The 24693-nt window shown below is 36.9% G+C and overlaps 1 protein-coding gene across 3 annotated transcripts in view; it reads left to right on the forward strand.

The window, feature by feature from the left end:
* wac (WW domain containing adaptor with coiled-coil) overlaps positions 1–24693 on the forward strand; it is a 58751-nt gene that overhangs the window by 21833 nt on the left and 12225 nt on the right. For all 3 annotated transcript variants that reach the window (XM_062958126.1, XM_062958124.1, XM_062958125.1), the window contains exons 4-11: positions 7360–7466; positions 8535–8650; positions 8740–8852; positions 9696–10004; positions 16982–17227; positions 18862–18984; positions 20189–20337; positions 21470–21588. In XM_062958126.1, coding sequence (XP_062814196.1) covers positions 7360–7466; positions 8535–8650; positions 8740–8852; positions 9696–10004; positions 16982–17227; positions 18862–18984; positions 20189–20337; positions 21470–21588 — 1282 coding nt within the window. The remainder of the gene's footprint in view (positions 1–7359; positions 7467–8534; positions 8651–8739; positions 8853–9695; positions 10005–16981; positions 17228–18861; positions 18985–20188; positions 20338–21469; positions 21589–24693) is intronic.

The raw sequence follows: 24693 nt of genomic DNA on the forward strand, positions 1-24693 counted from the left end.
AAGAATGGTATAAGGAGATTTGGGATATTGCGACAAATGATAAATTGACATGTAATATTAAAATTAAAAGAGGGTTATTTAAAAAGGATGATTTTGGGAAGATATGGGGAAAATTTATGGAGTTTGTATACGTAGAAGGAAAGGGGGGAAAACTCTGTATTGCAAATCTGTTAAAGAATGTATAAGTTTTAAGTACTGAATATGTAAAATTCAAAATTTTTCAATAATTTAAATAAAAAACTGAAAAGAGAGAGAGAAAAAAGAAATACCATGATTAAACAAAATAAGCATAATTGGTCATCTAAACGCAAGAATATCCTAGGTGTCAAAAGGATTATTTTTCATAATACAGTAGAGTCTCACTTATCCAACATAAATGGGCCGGTAGAACTTTGGATAAGCGAAAATGTTGGATAATGACGGATTAAGGATAAACCTATTAAACGTCAAAGTACGTTGTGATTTTGCAAATTAAGCACCAATACATCATGTTTTACAATTCAACAGAAAAAGCAGTTCAATACATGGTAACGTTATGTAGTAATTACTGTATTTATGAATTTAGCACCAAAACATCACAATATATTAAAAACATTGATTACAAAAACATTGACTACTAAAAGGCCGACTGCGTTGGATAATACAGAATGTTGGATAAACGAAGATTGGATAATACAGTAGAGCCCTGGTTAACCGAGCTCCGGTTAACCGAGGCTCTGTATTATCCGAGGTGCTGCCGGGGGCATCCCTCCCTCTCCTTCTCTTGAGTTCGAGAGAAGGAGAGGGAGGAGGAAGCGCCCCGCAATAGCTGCTGCCTAGCAGCGATGGCAAGCCGCTTCCCAAGGGGCGAGGCCTCACTCAGGGACGTCCCTCGGCGAGACCTTGGCCCAGGCAAGTGCATCGCCATTGCTTCTGCCTAGACAGCAGCAATGGCGAGGGGCTTCCCAAGGAGCGAGACCTAGGCCAGGAACATCCCTCGGCAAGACCTCGGCCCAGGCAAGCGTGCCGCCATCACTCCTGCCTAGACAGCAGTGATGGCGAGGGGCTTCCCAAGGGGCGAGGTCTCGCTGAGGGACATCCCTTGGCGAGACCTTGCCCTATCCAAGCCGTTCAGTTATCCGAGATGGGGCCCGCCCCTTTATCTCGGATAATGGGCTCTACTCTACTATTGTATTCTGAAGTCTTATCTCAAAGCTCAAAATGTGTCAAAAGGCTTGGGTATTATCACATGGGAGAAAGTGATTCTTGAGACATTCTAGTCTGAATTAAATCTTTAAAATGTTCAAAGACAATACTTCAAATTCATTCTGGAGTAATCTGTTAACCAGTGAAGCTGGTAACTGGTCAGTGAGGCTGATACAGGATTGCAGTAATGCAAAGGTAACAAATGTGAGAGAATGAGGGCAATTGTGACTCCCCAAATCCCTTGTGACTCACATAATTTTGCAGCAAAATCTTCCCAGAAAAAAGGTCCTCTTTGGAGGGATCAGACTGTAGGTTAGGGAAAGGCAAACCACTTTTTTATATGCATTCTGCATATTTTGTAGTTGAAATATGTAAATTTCTTATTTCAGTGGGATTTCTTAGTTTTTCTTTTCTCTTCTTTGCTCTAATTTCTCCCCAGCCTCTTTTCTTCCTTTATGCATCCCTGAAGCAGATGTATGCAGCATTTGGGTACATCCTGTATGTGTCCTCATTTTGATTCAAGAGGAAAAGAAGTATAGGATAAGCCTGCTACTCACATTACTATGCTAGTATGAATGTTGTGACCTCTTATGACGTAGGATAATTTGAAAATCTCATTCTGTGGCTCCTCCCTGTCTGAACGTCGGCTTTTAGGAGGAATTGATCGGCAGTTCTTCACACTTCTGCCAGGAAAACAGATTTAGCCTTGGGATTCTGATATTTTGGGAAGAAATGGTTCTGCACTAGCCCCTTTGCTACAGTGGTAATGTTGTGGCCGCAGAAACCTAGCAATGTGCTATCACTTTTTTGTTCATATATTTCATCTTGAGATGCAGATAGCAGCCATAGCATTCTGCAGTAAACCACAGCACCTCTTAAGTTGTACCTACATCTGCAAAGTGATTAGTTCTTAGCTAGATAATGGTGCTATTGGAAAACACAGCATTTCACTATTTTCAAAATGGAAACATTATCTTTTGGATTTAAAGAGATTTTAAAAAAAAGTTCTAAAATCTTCAGTTTTAAGGACAAAAATACGTGTGTTTGTTTTTTGCAGAATGTTTCCTGCACTGTGAATCGAGATTGTGCTGGAATGGAGGGGGTTACAGGCAGGAAAGGTCGGTGGGTGGTGACCCAGGGCTGGCATGATGTTGCCATATTTTTTCAATGTTCAGTGTGTGCATGTGGATGGCCATGTATTCAAATAACAGAAGCCTTGAAGGGCTTCTGAAATAGAGACATCCATTTCAGAACTAATGTTCAGTGTATATATGGGTAGGAGATGAGCGAAGTTCATGGCAAGAAGGGTCTAAAACTGGTTTTCAACCTGTGAGTCCCCAGGTGTTTTGGCTTATAACTCCCAGAAACAAAAAATGTGTTACATAGTATAACGAATATGAGGTATACAACATAATTTTATTTTGTAAATATTGTACAATGTATGAAAATAGGTGATTAACTGATTATCTGCAGATAGTGTACATCAAGTGCTTTCTCTCTACCTTATCTCTCTCTCTCTTGTCTCTAAGTGAAACAATAAGTAAGGTCAAGTGAATTTAGGCAACTGTAAAAATCAGAAAAATGAAGAGTTGGTGTTCTACATTTTTGATAAATTGAAAATTAATTAGAAAACAGTTTAGAGTAATTAGTGTATGCCTTCCTTCTAAAGAAACCTCTATTTCTGAATATACAGTGATTCTTTATAAACAGTTGTATATTTCTAGTCAAATATTACGAATTATTATTATTTAGCCCTATCTTATTTTCATTTATTTATTCATTCATTTATTTATTGCAATGTGTGTCCTGCACTGTGAATCAGGATTGTGTAGGAATGCAGGGTGTTAGAGGCCAGCAAAGGTCGGTGGGTGGTTACTTACGTCTGGCAAGGGATTCAGTTTCAAATATTGTATATGGTACCTTCGATTTCATTTAACTATGAATACAGACTTTCGTTCCAAACCAGGCATAGGAACACCATGACAATTTGGATTTTTTGAGAGACCGTGTGTCTGTTCTTCACTTGCAAGCAAAGTTTTTTGGTATCAGTTCTGTTTTAATACTTTGGGGCACTTGATACTTAAACTTCTTACACGGTGCTATTGTACGAGGTATAGTATTTTATCTTTTATTTAAATATTTATATCCTGCCCTACATCAAAGATCTCATAGTGGCTTCGAAGGAGCATTAAAACAAATTACACAATTTAAAAGAATGGAATAATTAAATTAAATATATGAAACTGCAGTAATATGTTTTAAAAAAAGGTTTTTAAAAAAGAAATCACAACTATTTGAGATGAGGTGAGGCTTTGATGTATGCATTCATACAACTATTTTAGTAGAATTGTGCCAGCTTAGACGACTTGTGCAGATTTATATCTTAGAAAATTGATTGCATACCTTGCTAAGTGAGTTCATTTAATGTTGTTTAGAACCATGTAAATACGAGAGGCAGCTATATACTGGTGAAGTTGGTTAACTCTCCTTAATTTTTACATGGCTTTTTAAGAGAAAGGGCTGAGGTGTTCTTTCTACAGTTGAATAAATGGTGATATTGGAAAGGCACAACTTTTCCCTTTTTCCATATCCAGCTCTAAACAATCATGTTATGTACAATTGGCACTGCTATATCTTTTAAAACTGCAAACTTTTGGAATGCATATGTCCTGCTTTGTTCTTCATGTATGATTTTAAAATGTATGTTTTATTACTCTTAGTAATAGAATAAAAAAAATCTGCTAATAGGGCAAAAGTATTGTGTTTGGATTTTGAATAAGAATTTCAGATATAATTTTATAGATTAAGGAAAGGTCAAGACCAGAAAGGAGCTTGATTGCAATTTAATGTATTCATGAAGAAATATTTTCTATATTGGTATGCGCTGCTTTAAAACTTTTGAACTGTATGTTTTAGTAAAAATTGGACAGCTCCATAAAGCTGTTTTCCTCAAATTATGACACCTGTAATGGGTCACCCCGGGGGAGAAAAGCGGTATATAAAATAAATAAATAAATAAATAAATTCTCTTCCTACACAGCCCAATTAAAAATATTTTGGTATCTTGGTTTTTGGTCCTGTTCCTAGGGTTATTTGGGGCGCTGATTCAGAAAATTGTATTGGATAAACTGCATCATTTCTAGTTTTCTAGATATGGTTGTCATGGTTTTCTATGGACAAGCAGTTGTAGACTGGTATATGCACATGTCAGAGCCAGCCCTAGGTATTTTTCAAGTGTAGGCGAACAGAATTTTGCCCCCCCCCCAACCAATCACTGAAAAATAAAAGCGTTGGATAAGCGAAAATGTTTGATAATAAGAAGGGATTAAGGAAAAGCCTATTAAACATCAAATTACATTAAGATTTTACAAATTAAGCACTAAAACATCATGTTTTATGACAAATCAACAGAAAAAGCAGTTCAATACCTTGCGGAGGCAGGCCGCAGGAGACAGGAGTTGCCTCGATGGCGCCCCCAACAAGATGGCGCCACAGGCAACTGCCTAGTTGGCCTGATGGTTGAACCGCCTCTGCCTGTATCTCAAAAACTAGAGCTGATAAGGGGAAAGTGGTGCCATTTTTTAAATCAGCCGGTCAAATATACCTAGAAACAGGTCTAATATTTGAGGCACCAAAATGTGTGTTGGCTAGTGTTATCAATGACCTTACATAGTCCCTCTTGCATCTGCTCTGTTACTGGATGGTGCTGATTAGTTCCTTTCCCCAGATTGCATATTACAGCTGTCAGTGAGGAAATCTCAGCTTTCTTCTGTTCTTTCCATAATTGGTACCCTAATTTTCAGATTAATCTGGATTACTGCCTGGAGATGGTAGAGATTGGTCCAGTGAGTTTTTGAAATAAAACAGAGATGGGAGGAAGGAGGAGGAAGAAAGTGTAGCACCGCCTTTAAGCCTAACTGCTTTTATTTTCTCATAAGCTTTCATAGATATAAACCCACTTCTTATGGTGCAGTACAAGAATAATAAACACTCAGATATAAAGCATATTTACACATTGTTGGAGTGGGATGAAATTTAATAGAATCAAGAAAGATGCAAATCATGTCCCTTGCCCTAAATTTTCAAAGGCATCTATAATATACTTTACAATTCTTACCTAATATATATGAGTGAAAGTAGTAAAACTGTTTATGAAAAGTCATTTTCCTGAGATTCAGAATTCTCTATGAGAATATTCCTTTTTATTGTATTTGGAGTGGCAAGGATTCTTGATCAAAAATCTATTCCTGGTTCCCCTACTTCATGTTTTCAACAGCATAGTTTGGTTGGTGGAAGGTTTTTAGTTCTTGCTACTGTTAGACAGTACTGCTTGAGAGAATTTAAGGCACAGTGTTAGGTTTTTTTTAAATTGTGGAATTTTGAGGGATGAGAAAAAAATGACCACTCATAATTCTAATAACTTAAGAGTGAATATTATGGAATGTCATAAGGATTGGAAGATATGTGTGATATAATAATTAAAAAAGGAGTATTTCTGAAAGCTGGAGGAAAACAATACTTCAAGCTTAGGTCTAAAATTCAGCCACACACTTGAATCTTACAGCATTTTGGAACTTAATATTGGTACTTAATATTGGATAATATTGGGCTCGGGCTGTGGCGCAGGCTGGAGAGCAGCTGCAATGAATCACTGCAATGAATCACTCTGACCAGGAGGTCATGAGTTCGAGGCCCGCTCGGAGCCTATGTGTGTCTTGTCTTTGTTCTATGTTAAAAGGCATTGAATGTTTGCCTATATGTGTAATGTGATCCAACCTGAGTCCCCTTCGGGGTGAGAAGGGCGGAATATAAATGCTGTAAATAAATAAATGTAAATAAATAACCTCTGGGTTAAGAAAGAAAAAAGATATCCTACCCCTCCTTCCCTCTGAATTCACTAGAAAGTTTCTGTTCCAGGCTTATAAGGCTTCTGAACAAGTGTATACCTGGGAATTGAGTAATAGATATACAGTATAACATTTTGCTGGCAGGTCTCACATTTTCTGATTCTGAAATTTCATTTGGAACTTTCTTCCTCTTCACACTCTAGACTGGGGCTTTTCCCACTTTTCCAACCCTGCTTTCCATCCCAACCTTTCCCAGTTTCCAGCCCCCATTCCCACTTCAATCATTCCCCCTTCCCACCCTAATCTGTCCTACTTTTCCAGCTACCCTTTTCCCACCTCATTTTCCACCTTTTCAACCACCTCCTTCCCAAGCCAGTCTTTTCCACTTTTTCTTAGTGATATACACACAGCATTTCCCCCCAAAATGTATAGTTAAAATAAATTATGGTGATTATTGGAAGGATACGTAAGTACATTTACATTGAAGAAGGTTAGAATAATGATTTAATCTGATTTGTACAGTCTTATCTTAAATTACAGTTTTATGTAAATACTCAAAAGCATTTAACCTACTGATGCCTCAGTTACTGTAATTTTATTGGTATCTATTTTTTATTTTGAAATTTACCAGTAGCTGCTGCATTTCCCACCTTCAGCTTATACTCGAGTCAATAAATTTTCCCAGTTTTTTGTGGTAAAATTAGGTGCCTTGGCTTATATTCGGGTCGTCTTATACTTGAGTATATATGGTAATTAAAATTGTTTAACTGTTGTAGATTTAGTTTTGCTGCTTTAGAGTATACAGTACTTTGTAAATATTCCTCTGTTAACAAAGGTAAATGCATGACCTATTTTTATAGTAAGTGAAGTTTTCTGTATTACACTTTAGTGTTTACATATGCAAATAGCCTCTTTTGCATTCCACTTAAGTAACTTCACTTGTTCTTATCTGAATTATTGGTGACTTGCATGTCAGCTTGAAAGAGAGTTTTGTTGAGTCTGATTTTACTTATTTTCATATATGTATGTATATGTATATACATACATACACACACACCCACACATACATACAAATACACTTACTAGTACCTGTAGAGGGTTCCGGTCCAGATATATATCATAACAACGACTTTCTTTGATCTCTTGTAAAAGCCCATGCCCTATATTTACCTTGCCTTCTTTTTAATGAATATCAATTTTCCAAGATAATTTTGCTTCACTTGAAAGATACTCATAGTTGTATTTGTTCATGATCTAAGCAGAAGATTATGAAAATTAATGCATGGCTTTCTCTCTCTCTCTCTCCCCTCCCACCACCCTTTTCCAGGAACCAGTTACTCTCCACAAGAAAATTCTCATAACCACAGTGCTCTTCATAGCTCAAATTCACACACTTCTAATCCTAGCAATAATCCAGGCAAAACATCTGATGCAGTAAGTATTGATGTTGAATTTATCAATTTATCAATTCCTTTAACTTTTAATATATTTTTATATGTAGTGTCTACACATTTCAGAATTTGAAATACTGTTAATACAGCCATCTGATTGCATTTGAAGCAGTAATAAAGACGAGTTCTGGTAGACCTATCCAGATTTTTTTAGGTTATGATTTTAAAATATTTATTGAAGGTTTTTGATAGGTATTGATTTTAGATGCTTTCATATATGTATTATATTTAAACCATCTACCCTGTTTCCCCGAAAATAAGACAACTCCGAAAAATAGGACCTAGTAGACATTTTGCTGAATTGCTGAATGTAAGGCCTCCCCCGAAAGTAAGACCTAGCAAAGTTTGTGTTTGGAAGCATGCCCGGCGCCTGCCAAACAGAACACCAGAGCATGCAGGATTGGTAAATGTACATACCAGCTGTACATGGAAATAATTGTAGTAACAAAAAAATTCTTGATAGGATTCACAGTTTGTCTGGTTATGTTGATTTGTGATAACAACTACTGTACAGTATATAATAAATGTTCATTTTTGTTCAATAATAAATGTGAATTCTTCTTCATGGAAAAATAAGACATCCCCTGAAAATAAGACCTAGCACATATTTGGGAGCAAAAATCAATATAAGACACTGTCTTATTTTCGGGGAAACATGGTATATAGCTTTATATGTGTTGTGTTACTTGTTGTAGTTCTCTGTTTCGATCCATAGGGAGAGGAAGAAAATTAAAGTTTCTATTATTTAGTGGATCTCTGTAGATTGCAGGGTTATCCATGATAATCCTGTGGAGAAAGCATTGTGTTAAGATCACTATTGGGTTCTAAATATTATGTGACTTATTTATGTATATTGCTTAAAGTTGTAATCTTGATTTTTATTCTGAAGTCATTACATAAGTGTTAATGCAGTATATGGATTTTACTCTATTAAATCAGTTTGAAGATTGAATTTTCAGTGAAATGCACTGTAATGCTGAAAATTAAGAATATGTTATTTGTATAATGTGTTGAATCTGTTCCATCACTCTTATTTTTTTCCCCCTTCAAGTCTTATGATTCTGCAGATGACTGGTCTGAGCACATTAGTTCTTCTGGCAAAAAGTATTACTACAATTGCCGAACAGAGGTTTCACAGTGGGAAAAACCAAAAGAATGGCTTGAAAGGTAATGCTTTATTTTCATAGGTGTAATGTGGTACATCTGGTATGATTTTAACTGTTTGCTTTCTCCTTCTCCCCTGCTGCCCACTATAGAGAGCAGAGACAAAAAGAAGCAAGTAAAATGTCTGTCAACAGTTTCCCAAAAGACAGAGACTACAGAAGAGAGGTGATGCCGGCAACCGCTGCTAGTGGGTTTTCTAGTGGAAGTATGTATGTTTTTATAAATCAGATTGTTACTTCCTCATTTTCATTTTCCACATTGTCCAGCACTTTCATTTTATATAAGCATTGTAAATAGGTCACACCCGGTTTGATGTACTTCGGTCTAATTATTGCATAGACATTAAATAGTTCTTGTGATTTCTTTTAAATTGCTGTTCTTTCTTTTTGCTTTCAAATGCTGTTAAAGCTAGAGATTTTACCCATGCAGTTGATATTTTTCTAGGTTTGCTAAAGAGACTGCACAAAACACCACAAAGTTCTTTTTCAGTTTGAAAGTGTGTAAACAGTGTATGATAAAAAAATACTTTTCAGTTATCTAGCATTTGGTGTATTTGGTTTGAAACCCTGGATTGCTTTTGGTATTTTTGGTACCTCTTCTATACTACCCACTTAGGATTTTTTTGTAGACTACATTTTCCATGAATTGCTAGCATAACGTTAGTCTCATGAAACCCCACTGAAAACTTTGGGCTTTACTGCATTTGTGTTGTAGTCATAGTAGTGGCAATGTATGTGAACTTCGAGCACAAATTATATTGTGGTCTGCCATTAGTTACTTTACTGGATGATATTTAAAAAATATGGAATCCAGGATTTAATTCTTTGACTTGGTTATATGAGGATACTACATGTATTTAGGAAAGCAAGGATGCCGGGTTCATTTTGATAGAAACATTAAAACATGTTTTCAAATGCTTGTGATCTTTTGTTAGCTGGGACTAGATAGAAAAGGCTATATTGAAATGGTATTAGCAATTGGTCAGTGTTTGAGCTCTAACTTGACCTTTTTTGTTTCTCGTTGCAACATTGTGAATGATAAACAAAAGTGGAAGAGAAGCATTCCAGTGATGCCGCTAATATGCTCCCACAGAATATTTTGTCTCAGACAAGCAGACACAATGACAGAGACTACAGACTGCCAAGAACAGAGACTCACAGTAGTTCTACCCCAGTACAACATCCCATCAAAACAGTGGTACATCCATCTGCAACCCCAAGTTCTGTTCCTCCTAGCCCATTTCCTCTACAGTCTGACCACCAGCCAAAGAAATCGTTCGATGCAAATGGAGCATCTTCCTTATCAAAACTGCCTACACCCACCTCTTCCATCCCTTCACAGAAAACAGAGAGAAAAGGTTTGTCAACTACTACTGCTTACATTAGTTATTTTTCCTGTTGAACCAATTGGAATATGTAATTTTTAATTGGAATATGAATTTAGCATTGATTCAAAATGCGCTTGTCTGCTGCCTTTTGTCGTTATTTATTATTATCTCCTCGCTGAGATCTTATTCAAACTGAGTTGTGGATGGCCATGCAACTAAATTCTACTGATTCTTCCAATTTTATGCTTTCTTGTTCCTTTTGCCCAATCAGATATTCTTTCAGAGAGCCCTTATACCCTCATGAGTATTAGCGAGTATTGAAACTGGAGGATTGAGGAGTCAGGAAGTCTAGTTGTGGCAGTTGAGTTCAGTTTGTTTAACGCTGGATTTTATTACACGTTAGAATGGTAATAGGCTAGGTGCACTTTAATTGTAGAAAAAGATGTTGATAGGAAGACATTGATGGACGTGTTTGAAATAATGAAATGGAAACAATACAACAAGCCAATGGGCTATAGAAGATTTGGTTGGTGTGCAGTGCTCAAGCATTCCTGCTTGCAGCACGAGCAGATAAATAAATCACACAGCTTTTCCTTCATGACCTATTGATTGTGTTATCTGAATATGTGCTTTTTAACCCTTGGTTTATTTCATTCTCAGTTAAAGGGATAAGCAAAAAACAAACAAACCTAGAGTTATCTTTGGATTGTTTGGAAGATAAACAGCCCAGAGATCAGCTGACACAATAAACAAACAAGGCACTGCATGTAGTTTACTGCTGCTCAAGCAGGAATGATTATGTATGACAACACAGAATTCACATGCTTCTCTGGCTTATTGTATTATTGGAACAGGGGTAAAATGAAAGTACCCTCCCCCCTTTTGTTACTGCCCTTTTCTTGCCACTGCCAGAATTCGGAATTAGCAAGTGGAGTGTACTAACAATAAATATGCCTCTAAACAATATATATATATTTGTTTACATCATCTTCCTACATTTCTAGAACCTTTCTTATGCAATATTTCAACACATGGTTTTTTTTTTTTCATGTCAGGAGTGACTTGAGAAACTGCAAGTCGCTTCTGGTGTGAGAGAATTGGCCGTCTGCAAGGACGTTGCCCAGTGGACGCCCAGATGTTTTGATGTTTTTAACCATCCTTCTGGGAGGCTTCTCTCTATGTCCCTTCATAGAGCTGGAGCTGATAGAGGGAGCTCATCCGCGCTCTTCCCGGGTTGGATTCAAACCTGGAAGCCTTCAGGTCAGCAACCCATGGTGAAACCATGTTTCAAAATTGGATGAGGAATTTTCCAGAATTGTTGACCAAATTCTGGATTGGCCACGTTACCCATACATTTTCATTTCTGCGCTAGATGCCAGGTGAAATCTTTTCATAGCTGCCAGATTTTTCATTGCCTTGGAAATGTGGTGCCCTTGTTAATTGGATGTCCACTTTAAAATGTCTAACTTGTTGGTTTTCATTTGCTATTTATTTTTATTTGGATATTATTTGCTCTTTAGACACATTCAAAAGGTAAAATATGCACCCCTAAAAATAAAAGTGTATGGCAATGGCTACCTAAAATTAACTGTATGAAGATTCATGTTCATGATAAAATTCTTAATTGCATATACCCTCCCATGTTATAACTTATAGCACATACCACTGACTGACAATGAGAAGTTGTTAATTGTTAGCATAACATTAAATAAGTGAAGATATCTGTATTGTTTTCACTTAAGTTTTACTCTTCATTTTTTAATCTTTTAATCCAGTAATACCTGAAGTTGTAATTAGTGACAGAAATGTATGCTTAAATGACTCCAGTGTTTTAATAATCCCTTGTGCCTTGTTAGTTTTGCATAGAGGTACAAAAAACTGGGAAAGGTGAGAGGGAGTATTTTTTAAAAGTCTGAAATTAAAAAATAGCATGCAAATGTGAGAGGGAAACAAATTAAAATGTGCAAAACAGCTTTCTCCAGCACATTTAATAGCCAGTACATACGGAGGGAACATTGGGTTGTTAGACAAAGCTATAATCCCTTTCAGAATGATGAGTAAGACAGATACTAAAATGAATAGGTTGAAATCAGTCTGTCCTTTGTATCAAACAGTGTCCCTTAACAGAATACAGTGGGACCTTGACTTAAGAGCACCTCTACTTAAGAGTATTTGAGTTAAGAGCCATCTCTTGGCCCAGGGTTTGCTTTGACATAAGAACAGTGTTTTGAATTAATTACTAGAGTCAGGCCTTAATGCTTCCAGGGAGCAGCATCCATGCCTCTGTTCTTGTCTGCTTTGGGAGATTTCTGTCTGCTTTGCTCTTCGCCACTTTGAGAATTTTGTGTGGTTTTTATTCTTGGTATGTTTGGCTTCATGAAGAGAGTGAGCAAAAGAGGGAAGGAGGCTGGAATGAGTGCAGTATGAAGAAAATGATGCTTCTGCCCCTTCGCTTTGTGGTTTGTGCTTCCTTGCCATGACCTTGTGCTTCTACCATTTTAAAGCTGTCATCCTTTTTTTATTGTTCCATGTGAATGTGAAGGTTTTGCCTTGCTGTTACACTGACCAACACACATTTTGTTGCCCCAAATATGCTTCCTGGCCACAATTTTGTGTTTCTACCATTTTAAAGTTGATCTTCCTTTTCTATTGTTCCATGTGAATATGCATTTATACATTATCTGTTATTTATGAGGTACATTTTCTTATTTAAAAATACGTAACCAAAATGGGGTGGGGTAGGGCTCGATTAATAGATTAGATTAGATGGATTAATAGCATTTCAGTGGGAAAACCCACTTTAAGATAAGAGTGTTTTGAATTAAGAGCTCGGTCATAGAATGAATTAAACTCATAAGTCAAGGTATCACTGTTGGAATATACTATTGGAATATTGAATTCCTTCTGCTCCCTTCTGTCCCATAGTCCCTGTATAGCCTCTGAACTTCTCAGGGTATTGGCTGTTTTCCGACTAACATAAAAATCACGTTCAGACTTTGTGGTTTCAAGTACTGAATGAAGAACTAAGCAAAGTTGCCCTGTTTCAGTGATAATATCAAGACACTGCTAACAAAAATGGACAGCTGACCTTTTCTATTTACATGTAACATTCCTAAAAGTAATAGAACAATACAAAATGTAAATACAGTAGAGTCTCACTTATCCAAGCTAAACGGGCCAGCAGAAGCTTGGATAATCAAATGTCTTGGATAATAAGGATGGATTAAGGAAAAGCCTATTAAACATCAAATTAGGTTATGATTTTACAAATAATCACCAAAACATCATGTTATACAACAAATTTGACAGAAAAAGTCGTTCAATACACAGTAATGTTATGTTGTAATTACTGTATTTATGAATTTAGCACCAAAATGTAGCAGAAAACATTGACTACAAAAATGGCTTGGATAAGTGAGACTCTGCTGTAATACTCATTTCCTTCTGGTCCTGACTAAAATCTTTTATGAGGGTGGCAGGCAGCTTTTCTGAATTTGAACTTCAAATAAGAGTCTTTTAAAAATGATAATGCTGAAATGTGCATATTCTTCATAAACATAGTTAGCTTTTGTTACTATATTGTTCTTATTTTCAAGTGTTACTATTTTTTACAAATTTATTGTGTCAGAAGCAAGTTGAGGTTACAGTTATAATGCATTTTTAAAAACATAAACGTAGTTAAAACTTAACATTATATTAGATTTCCTTTGACCGGAAGCTGGCCACTTGGGGTGCCTCTGGTGTCGCTGTGAGAAGGTCCCCCATTGTGTATGCGGCAGGGCTCAGGCCGCATTGTAGTAAGTGGACTGTAGTTTGCTCTTTTCCACACTCACATGTCGTGGACTCCACTTTGTAGCCCCATTTCTTAAGATTAGCTCTGCATCTTGTGGTCCCACAATGCAGTCTGTTCAGCGCCTTCCAAGTCGCCCAGTCTTATGTGTATCCAGGAGGGAGTTTCTCATTCAGTATCAGCCATGGGTTGAGGTTCCGGGTTTTAACCTGCTACTTTTGGACTCTTGGTTGCTGAGGTGTTCCTGCTAGTATCTCTGTAGATTTTAGAAAGCTGTTTCTTGTTTTAAGGCGGTGGCATTCTGGCTGATATCTGAACAGAGAATGGGCTGGAGATGTCAGTACCTTGGTCCTTTCATTATTGGTTGCTACTTCCCGATGGATGTCAAGTGATGCAATACCAGTTAAACAGTATAATTTTTCCAGTGGTGTAGGGTGTAGACATCCTGTGATAATTCAGCATGTCTCATTAAGAGTCACATCCACTGTTTTAACGTGGTGAGATGTATTCTACACATGGGCATGCATATTCAGCAGCAGAGTAGGAAAGCGCAAGGGAAGATGTCTTCACTGTATCTGGTTGTGATCCCCCAGGTTGTGCCAGTTAGCTTTCGTGTTATATTATTCCTAGCACCCACTTTTTGCTTGGTAGTCAAGCAGTGCTTCTTGTAAATCAGAGCATGGTCCAGAGTGACTCCCAGATATTTTGGTGTGCTGTAGTGCTCCAGTCGGATTCCTTCCCAGATGATCCTCAGGGCTCGAGATGTTTGTCTCTTCTTAAGATGAAAAGCACACATCTGTGTTTTAGATGGATTAAGAATCAGCTGGTTTTCCCTGTAATAAGCAGTAAGCACCTAAAGTTTCGGAGAGCTTTTGTTCAACCATTTCAAAGCTGCCTGCTTGAGCGATGATGGCACGATCGTCAGCATAGGTAAAACTCTGTCCCTTCTGGTAATGGCTGGTCATTTGTGTAAATGTTGAACATTGATGGCACAAACATGCTCCCCTGGGGCAGACCGTTCTCCTCTTTTCACCTTCTTCTCCTCTGACCCTGGAACTCAACAAAAAAAACTCCTGTTTTGTAGCAGATTTCCTATGAAGCAGGTGAGGTTGTAGTCCTTTGTGATATTATAAATTTTTCTCAGGAGAAGGCGATGATTTACATTATCCTAAGTTGCTGAGTCAGGTTCCCTTTCCTGAAACTTTTCCCTTTCCTGAAACCATCTTGCTATGGAATCATAAATGGGTCTATTTTTTCCATAATTCTGTGCAGGATAAGTCTCTCCAGAACTTTGTAAAGATAGCACAACAAAAGAGATCTATAGCTTTTTGGATAATTACAGTCTTTTCCTGGTTTCAAAATGGCTATGACTCTTCATTTCCTCCAGATTTTAGGAAGCTGAAAGGATGCAATGCAATTGTTTATCAGCTTCAGCAGCCATCAACTTGCTTTTGGGCCAAAGTTCTTAATTTGTTCTGTCCGTAGATCATCCAGGCCAGCTGCTTTGCCATTTCTACATTTATTAAGAGCCGTTTCCAATTCAGTAGATGTAAAAGGTTCATTAAGGTTGCTGTTCTCATTATCTGGTTATCTGACTATTGGTTTCCTTCCTAGTTTGGTGGCAAGGTTAGGTTTCCCATTCTTCAGAAGTTGATGCGCTATCTCATCTGCCTTTATGTTTTGCTCATTTTTACAAATGAGCAAAAGCATGTTCTGTATCATTGATAAATGTCATTGGCTTTGCCTTTTTAGGACTACATAGGTTTAGAAGGAAGTTTTTGGTCTAAAGTCAGAAACTGTGTTTGTTCTTTAGCTATTTTATTGCCATTTATACCATTTTACTACTAGATATGTATAAAATTTTAAAAAAATGCAAAAAAAAAAAACCTTCCAAAATCTGGGTTATCTTAAATATATCAGTGCTGGAATAGGGACCCAGCAGGAAGGCAGTGGCAGAAGCAAAGGAGAGAAGCTTCCTTGTCCAAAGCTCCTAATAGAGACAGGTTACTTTCTTTGCTCTTCTCGTTACTCTTTTTCATGCTGCATTCTCATTCCTCATTTATATTCCTTTCCCTATCTGTAATTCTACAGATCAAGCCATTTTAAGATCAGCAAAACAATTTCCCCTCCATCCATTGCAACCTCTAAAATAAACAACATACATTTTTTAAGGGTGAGGAAAAGGTTTGTTTATTACATGCCCTTAATTTTTACCTTGGACATATTATTATTATTATTATTATTATTATTATTATTATTATTATTATTATTATTAAACTTTATTTGTACCCTGCTAGCATCTCCCGAAGGACTCGATGCGGCTTACAAAGGCCAAGGCCTCAACACACAATATAACAATACAAAACAAAAGGCAAATTAAAACAATTAAAACAGTATAAACAACAAGCAGTAAACAATACGCTAAAACACAATAAAACTGGGCCGGGCCAGAGTAATGGGTACAAGATTAAAAGTGCTGATGTGACAGGTGAAATATAAGGCTTATAGGGCAAGTGCAGGGTGCGATATGCAATCTAAGTTCTAATAAAGTGCTTATAGGACTTGGTATTGGAGATTTCCTATTAATCTGGGAAGGCACATTGGAACAGCCAGGTCTTCAAGTTCTTTCTGAAGACTGCCAATGTAGGGGCCTGTCTGAGATCCTTGGGGAGGGTGTTCCAGAGTCGGGGGGCCACCACAGAGAAGGCCCTGTCTCGTGTCCCCACCAACCGCGCTTGCGACGCAGGCGTGATCACGAGCAGGGCCTCTCCAGATGACCGAAGTGAACGCGTGGGTTCGTAGACGGAGATGCGGTCACGGAGGTAGGATGATCCCAAACCGTTCAGGGCTTTGTAAGTAAGCACCTGCACCTTGAATTGGGCTCGGAAAATAAATGGCAGCCATCTGTGGACAATGCCTTCAGCTTATACACGAGGCTGACTTACGCACATGTATATGTGGTATTGTTTCTGTTGAGTTCTAATATTTAGTTTTTATTATTACTTTTTATCTTTGCACGTGGTAATACTATTTTATTTTACTACTTTTTTGGATTTATAAGCAGGCAGTAATGTGAATTATAAACACAAGTTATTTTTTAAAACATGGGAAGGAAAACAATTGGTACAAATTTTTGTACTAAAATGGAATTTGCTGCTGCTGGAAGAGAAGTGAATCTCTAGTATTAAAAGGATAACAGAAAGTTTATTTATTTCAGAATCTGTGTCTATGGAGAAGTCTGTATCCCACTCATGCACAACACCTTCCACATCGTCTGCTTCTGGATTGAATCCAGTTTGTGCACCAACTTCATCTGCTGCTGCAGTCCCTGTTTCACCTGTCTCACAATCACCAATTCCCCCGCTTCTGCAGGATCCACACCTCCTTCGGCAATTACTACCTGCTCTCCAAACCACCTTGCAGATTAACAATTCTAGTGTAGATATATCCAAAATAAATGAAGGTAAGATAAATTATCATTGCAACCATCTCAACATTCTTTATTAAACAAAGTGGCTGATGCCTTCTGTATAAGAGCAGTTTTTAAGAGATGACATTGAATTAGTAAATCAGCATATTTGTAAAACGAAGATGAATATAAGTGTCGGTTTAATTACATTATTTAATGTTATATACACTTTTTAATGTTCTATTTGCAAGCATATGGTCAAAATAACTTGTGAAGTGGAGTGGGAAGGTGAGAAGTATTTAAGTCAGTGAGAAGTAGCAAATGTGTTGGAATATAAAATCCTGTCCCCGCTTACTAATTTCTTTGGAATTGCAAATTCTCTCTGCCTTTCTTCTCTTGCTTACCACCAATCATGGGGAACAACTGGGGAAATAGGAGTTAAAATAACCTATGGGAGAAGTAGGGAGAATTGAGCAAGTGGAAGAATTAAACTACTTTCTGATTTTGCCTGCAAATACTATGTCTCTGCATTCGAGTTACATGGAGAACAGGGCTAAGAACTCAGGTGTTGCCTTTTAGTGTGTACCCTACCCCTTATTTTGGATAAGGTCAAAACTAGCTGTGTTACTTTTAATTATTATTGTTTTTGTGTTTATTTATACCCCACTTTTTCCTTTAAGCACACTTGAAGGACCAGCTGGATTTGGAATTTATTTTTCAGGAATAGCAATGCCCAAAATACAGGGTGTTTCAAAATGATGGACCCAGTTTCAAAGCAGTATATTTCATGATGTCAGCATATTAGAATTGTACAAAAAGTTGCAAACGATTTAATGAGTTATCAAGTTTTACTCACTCTGCTGCTTTTGAAATGCATGCTGCACTGCAATTCGGGATTCAGTCTTGCTGAACTGTAACACAAAATATCTTATCTTGTTGGGTCACCATCTTGTGAATGACTGAGTCTAGGGTCTGTTTGTGCCCAGGAAGAAGCATCTAATACTGATTTGAAATTCCATGTCCCACTCTTTCAAGTGGTAAAAGTTTCATTCATGGGCAGTTTGTGGTTGCAGAGATATAGCAATCTCAGATTGGATCCCTCTTTTGAAACACCATATATTACTTGACTGAAAGTTATGCATTTGGCTGAAATCCTTTGGAGGGCTTTACACTTGCAAGACTTGGTTAGGCTGGTGGGTCTTCACATGCTTGCATATGGTTATTTGTGGTGTGTTTTCCAACTGATAGTCAGCACACAGATGCAGCTCCCCCCTACTTCCAATAAATGGAATCACTATTGAGATGTCAATGGTTGCTCACTGGTTGACTCCTCTTGGTCAAAGTGCCTGCTTGATTCTATTCAGTTTATTGCTAATACATTAATTTGAGAAAACTATTTTGGAAACAATATGTCATATGCAGTGTCATTCCTTCCTGAGAGGGGCAGAAGAAGGAAATAGAGCAAGGCCTTTCATTGTTTTCCTGAGCCACTTACTGTTTAGTTTCTTCCGGAGCAACAGCTATTAATAGTGAATACCTGCACTAAAGGTGGCATAAAGAGAGGAGGAAATAATGTGTGATAGGTTGAATACATTATATGTGGTAATATTATATTGGCTGGGTTTTTTTATTTTAAAGAAATATATTGTTGACTTAAAATGAAACTGATAATCGTAATATATCATTAGTTCTTACAGCTGCTGTGACACAAGCTTCTCTGCAGTCTATACTCCATAAAATTCTCACTGCTGGACCATCTGCTTTTAATATAACTTCCCTGATTTCGCAGGCAGCACAGCTTTCTACACAAGGTATTTTGGAAGCTCCTTGTTCCTTCTAGAATTTCCTGTTTAGGGTCCTGTGTGGGTAGGCTGTTGGTATCTAATGAACCGAGATGCTATTAGACCAGTGTAGCATAAAAAAATAACAGGCTGATGAAAAGCGTGAACTTTGTTACGGAATTTATTCAATGAATTTGTCCTTTCAGTAAGCCTCTTGGTGTTGGCTGAAGTCAACAAAATTTACACTAAATACATTCTCAACTAACCTACATGCATGAACATATTTCTGATTTTGTTCTATTCTGTGTCCACATTAGCTAATGGTAATGTAATTAAGGATATGCATTTACAACAAAACAAAACTTTATTTATATCCTGCGCCATCTCCCCGTGGGGACTCAGGGTAGCTGGATATGTAAAATAGATCCTTTAAAGATCCTTTGAATCATATGTTACAGTAATTAGAACTCAATGGAGACACTGAGAATTCTATAGTAATGTAGTAAGGTGCACAAATCCATTCTGATGGAATTTTATTGTTAGTTTTTTGTCTCTGAAAAATGTTGAGATACCATGTTTCATATATATTTGGACTTCTTTTTAAACTGTGATGCTTGTGATCTGTTTGTTGGCTATATATATTTGTCAATGTGATTGGCAACTGGAGACATAACATGCATCCATTTGTTGTTGAAGAGGGGACTCAAGCCACCTATTCTGTTGTACTTGCATCTTGACTGTTCATGTTTCTCAAAAATATCTTGGATTATTTGTGCTAAACCTCACTTTTACTAATGCACTGACACCATTTTGATAGTGCTGTCACTCACTTTGAGGCCCAAGTGTATAGCCAGTTATACAGGTTCTGTTTGTGCGGGTAGTTGGCTTGTACATGGTAGCAGATTTACATTGTACGTGGTAAAACAATTTAAGGAAAACCAGTGCAGTTTGCGCATATCCCCCAAAGGTAGTTAAAGACAATCCACATCATTTAAACGTTTTCACAAACAGTACTGTAAAAGAAATTGTTTTGCTGATGCTGCATATTGTCTATTAATTTAAAACTTTTAGTATCTTAGGTAGTGTCTTCTGTTTGAGTCTTTTGGCTTACTCTTCATTCAACCATAGGTCATCCCACTCTTCTTATTCCATTCTGGCATTTCCCATAAAATATTTTTGAATGTTTGTGCAAATTCCTTAGGATTTTATAAAATTATAATGGTCTTATTCACAGCTCAGCCATCTAATCAGTCCCCAATGTCTTTAACATCGGATGCCTCATCACCAAGGTCATATGTCTCTCCAAGGATAAGCACGCCTCAGACTAACCCAGTTCCTCTGAAACCTTTGATAAATACACCCCCTGTATCATCACAGCCAAAGGTAAGATTTTAATGAGTTTTGGCTTTAGTAGTGACACTGTGTTTCTACTGACTATGAACACAGGCATGAGATGCTAGCATTTGAATGTTTTCAATATTTAAAACATTATGTCATTGTTTTATATATCAAATTAGAAGTTAAAGGTATACCAATGTCAGTATTCTGTCTGATAGTTGTCTTCAAATTATTTTGAATTTGCACAATTGTTATATTTATTTGATCTGTATCCCACCTTTCTCTAGATAGCATCCAAGCATTTAAAAAGCAAGATATGGTTTAAACCACTGGGTTCTCAACCTGTGAGTCCCCAGGTGTTTTGGCCTACAACTGCCAGAAATCCCAGCCAGTTTACCAGCTGTTAGGATTTCTGGGAGTTGAAGGCCAAAACATCTGGGGACCCACAGGTTGAGAACCACTGGTTTAAACCATTATTGACACAAAAGTTTAAAAACGATTGAATGAGAATTTAGTTAAAAACAGATGATTAAGACTGTATAAAAACACCAGACATAATAAAAAAATTAAACACTGTTTTAAAAAAAGTAAAAACAAGATAAAAACACAAGCCCACCAAATCCCAAAGGCCTGCATGACTAAGAAGAAGAGAGCAACCATGCTACAAAATCTATCACTATTGATGTGAAAGGGTGGCTCTGTGTGAGCTGGTAGTTTTCATTCAGATCTTAGTCAGGAGCTCAGCAGGCAGCCTTAACCTCTTTTCATCCTAATAGCACTGGCCTGCTTTGCAGAGTTATTGGAAGTATATCTTTTGTTTACAGTAGTGTTTCTCAAACTGTGCTCCTCCAGGTGTTTTGGATTTCAACTCCCAGAAATCTCAACCATTGCACCAGGAATTATGCGAGTCAAAGTCCAAAATATCTGGAAGAGCACAGTTTGAAAACACTGGTTTACAGGGATTACCAATGCAGTCTGCTGGGATAATTATGCAACACTTTAAGAATATTCAGTGTGCTTTATACATGCTTTAGTACAAATTTCTGTAATATTATTCGCTGTTTTTTCTGACATCATATGCACGAAGAGCAGGAAACATCCTAGTTTTGATCCTGAGGTTAGGGACTTTTGTTTATCTTGAGTAATACAGAAATCTGACCAAATTTGGACCTTTCAGGTTACTACTTCAGGTGTTAAGCAAGGACCAGTTTCACAGTCAGCATCTCAGCAGCCAGTGATTGCTGATAAACAGCAAGGTCATGAACCTGCTTCTCCTCGAAGTCTTCAGCGTTCGAGGTAAAATTTACATTGTTTTCGTGTTTTGATTTCACCATACACTCTAGAAAATGCTGATTTCTTAGTGCGTCACTTTGAATTGCATGCTCTCTCTTCTGCAAATATATCTTGTCTAGGTTTTTTCTTTCAAGGTGGCATGTGAATTGCAGTCTCAGAATTATATCTAGGATCAGATAATGGGATTTTTCTTTCTGTTCCTCTGTCTTTCAATTTCTGCTCCCACCTTCCAGAAATCTGCTCAGATATGGGATATGTATGGAGTGTGATGAAAGAGAATGATACATCATTTAATTATTCAAGTTGTTTCAGTTTAGTGAGTTGATATCTGTCCATTCTGAGATTTTGGTATTTTATTAATTATATGAAGAACAAAATGTTAACACCTTTCCTGCATTCCAACCTTCTGTTACATATGAAATTTAGTTTTGTGGGCTTTTATATATGGTCTGTGAAGCTAGTAGGTTCAGTTTTGCTTAAAGTCCCTCAACAGTGCTGTTAATGTAAAGCTGAATTGGTCGTTGTAACTAGCTTTGTAAAATTTCTGACCCTGTTTCAAAGCTGCACATTACCATTTGCAATACACAGATTGAAAGTGTCTTGACACATGATGTTTCAGAAAGATACCTGATGTTGTTTAGGATGAAAGAATGTCAGATCCTTTGAATGTGAAAGCAGTCTATATTTTGAATGGAAGAAAGTATATTTTTCTTAAATCTTGTTCTTCAAGACATATGATGTGGTTGGTAAATTAATAGTTCTGGATTCTTCAGATACTATTGAGCTTAAATATTAACTAGCATTTTGTCAAACAGAACATGTTATGTCAGGTGGATTTGTAAAAGTAGTTGTTGGTATGAAAAGTAACTATTTAGTTGACATAAACATGCTGCTAAAATTAAAGTAATCCTTTTTAACCCGAATAGTTAAAAATAGGACAGTGTATTGTCTGCAGCATTAGTGGGGTTTCTAGATGGTAGATTTTTGTAGAAGCAAAACAGTCGTACAGGCACTTGCTTAATTGGGGCAAGTTCTTTCAGACACAATAGGGTCAAGTGATTTTAATGCTTATAAAAGTGTATGCACACATGCAAATATCCTGACAAAGCTAACTGCCTACATTTGGATATACAAGTTGAGCATCCCTTTTTTGGAATTCCAATATTTGAAGTACAGTAGAATCTCACTTATCCAACATAAATGGGCCCGCAGAACGTTGGATAAGCGAAAATGTAAGGAGGGATTAAGGAAAAGCCTATTAAACGTAAAATTTTTTTATGATTTTACAAATTAAGCACCAAAACATAATGTTTTACAACAAATTGACAAAAAGCAGTTCAATACACGGTAACGTTATGTAGTAATTACTGTATTTACGAATTTAGCACCAAAACATTGCAATGTATTGAAAACATTGACTACAGAAATACTGACTACTAAAAGGTAGATTGTGTTGGCTAATACAGAATGTTGGATAAGCGAGACTACTGTACATGCAGTTCCTCAGTTACAAACACCCAACTTACAAGTGACTCATAGTTATGAACAGGGTGAGACAACAGGTAGTGAGAGACATCTACCCCTAGGAAGGGAAGTTCACTCTTGAAAGAGTTATCATGGGGAAAAGGGGTCTGCTCTGAAACTTTATCACCAATCCTTGTTTCCACAACAACCCTAATTTTTCAAAATCCAGTGATCACAAAGACAGAAAGTGAAATCTATATATAGGGTGTGTGTGTGTGGAGTTAATCTTTAAAATGCACCTGTTCCAACGTAAAAATTCAACTAAAGAACAAACCTGTAGCACCTATCTTGTTCGTAACTTGGAAACTGCCTGTATTCAGAAATCTAATGCTATCTACATCAATGGCTGAGATAGTGACACCTATGCTTTCAGTGTTCACAAACTTCGTTTTATCCACAATGTTATAAAAAAATCTTGTATAAAATTGCCTACGTGTATAAGGTGTGTATGAAACAGAAGTGAAATTTTGTGTTTAGGCTTGGGTCCTATTTCCATGAAATTTCACTATGTACATACAGCATATGCAAATTTGGGTATTCTAAAATCCAAAAAGATACATAACACTTCTGATCCGAAGCACTTTGGCATGGTGTCTCTGGTTCTGAGTTACAATAATTGCCTATGCATGGCATCAGCTGCTAACTTTCTGCAGGTGGCTTTTCTGTCATTTGGCAATTCTGTGTCTAATGGTAGACCAGTTTGGGGGTGCCAAATTTGAATTTGTTCTCATCTACTGTTATTAGTGGCTCTTCAGAATCTTTGCAAAGCTTTTTATGTGCATTGAACTCCTTATACATTCTTTTTTGTTTGATTGTTTGAAGGAATTTTGAACTGTCCATTGAGTGTTATGCCACTTTATGTATAAAAGCTAGTATGTATTGTGAGGTACAAAAACGTAATGGTCTGAAAATAACATTCCCTTAAAAATAGGGCAGGCCTGAAATTCTGCTAATTAAAAAGAAAAGTGATGCAGCACTTCCTTACACAGTTTTATTACTATTTTCTATTTCATGGGCATAAAGAAATGTAGAATTTTCTGTATGGACACCTGCATGAATATTTTAGTGTAGCTTTCCTGTGTAGAAATGCCAGTTGGTGCTATCATACTAATTTCAAGGTGAAAGGTGAATTTCTATTTAGTATTTTAAAAGATACATTTTAAACGCAGATGATAAATCAGGGATACTATTTTATTGTGCAGGCATTTCAGATTGGATTCTTTTACAAATATAACTGAATAGATTTTTTTTTTCATTTTCAGTAATCTGAACTGCGTTGTTGGTGAATTTTTATATAAGAATTTTTTAATAAATCTGGACAATATCTTTGTGCAGGTTGGTCAACACAGGTCACTGTTTCTGTATCATGCAATTTCTCTGTGGGTAATTAGGAATTCGTGTTGTCAGTACAGTAGTATTTCCAAACTGAAGTTTTCAAGAGGATGATTAACGAAGAGAATAGCATATATTGTTAGACAGAATACCCTGCTGAGATATTAAGCTTTGAAACTAACATTATAAAACTGTATTACTATTTTGTTATTGTTAATTACTATCACATAAAATAAGATCCAAGCCCACCCC

The sequence above is a fragment of the Anolis carolinensis genome, chromosome 6 (genome assembly GCF_035594765.1).
Source record: "Anolis carolinensis isolate JA03-04 chromosome 6, rAnoCar3.1.pri, whole genome shotgun sequence".
Lineage (NCBI taxonomy): Eukaryota > Metazoa > Chordata > Lepidosauria > Squamata > Dactyloidae > Anolis > Anolis carolinensis.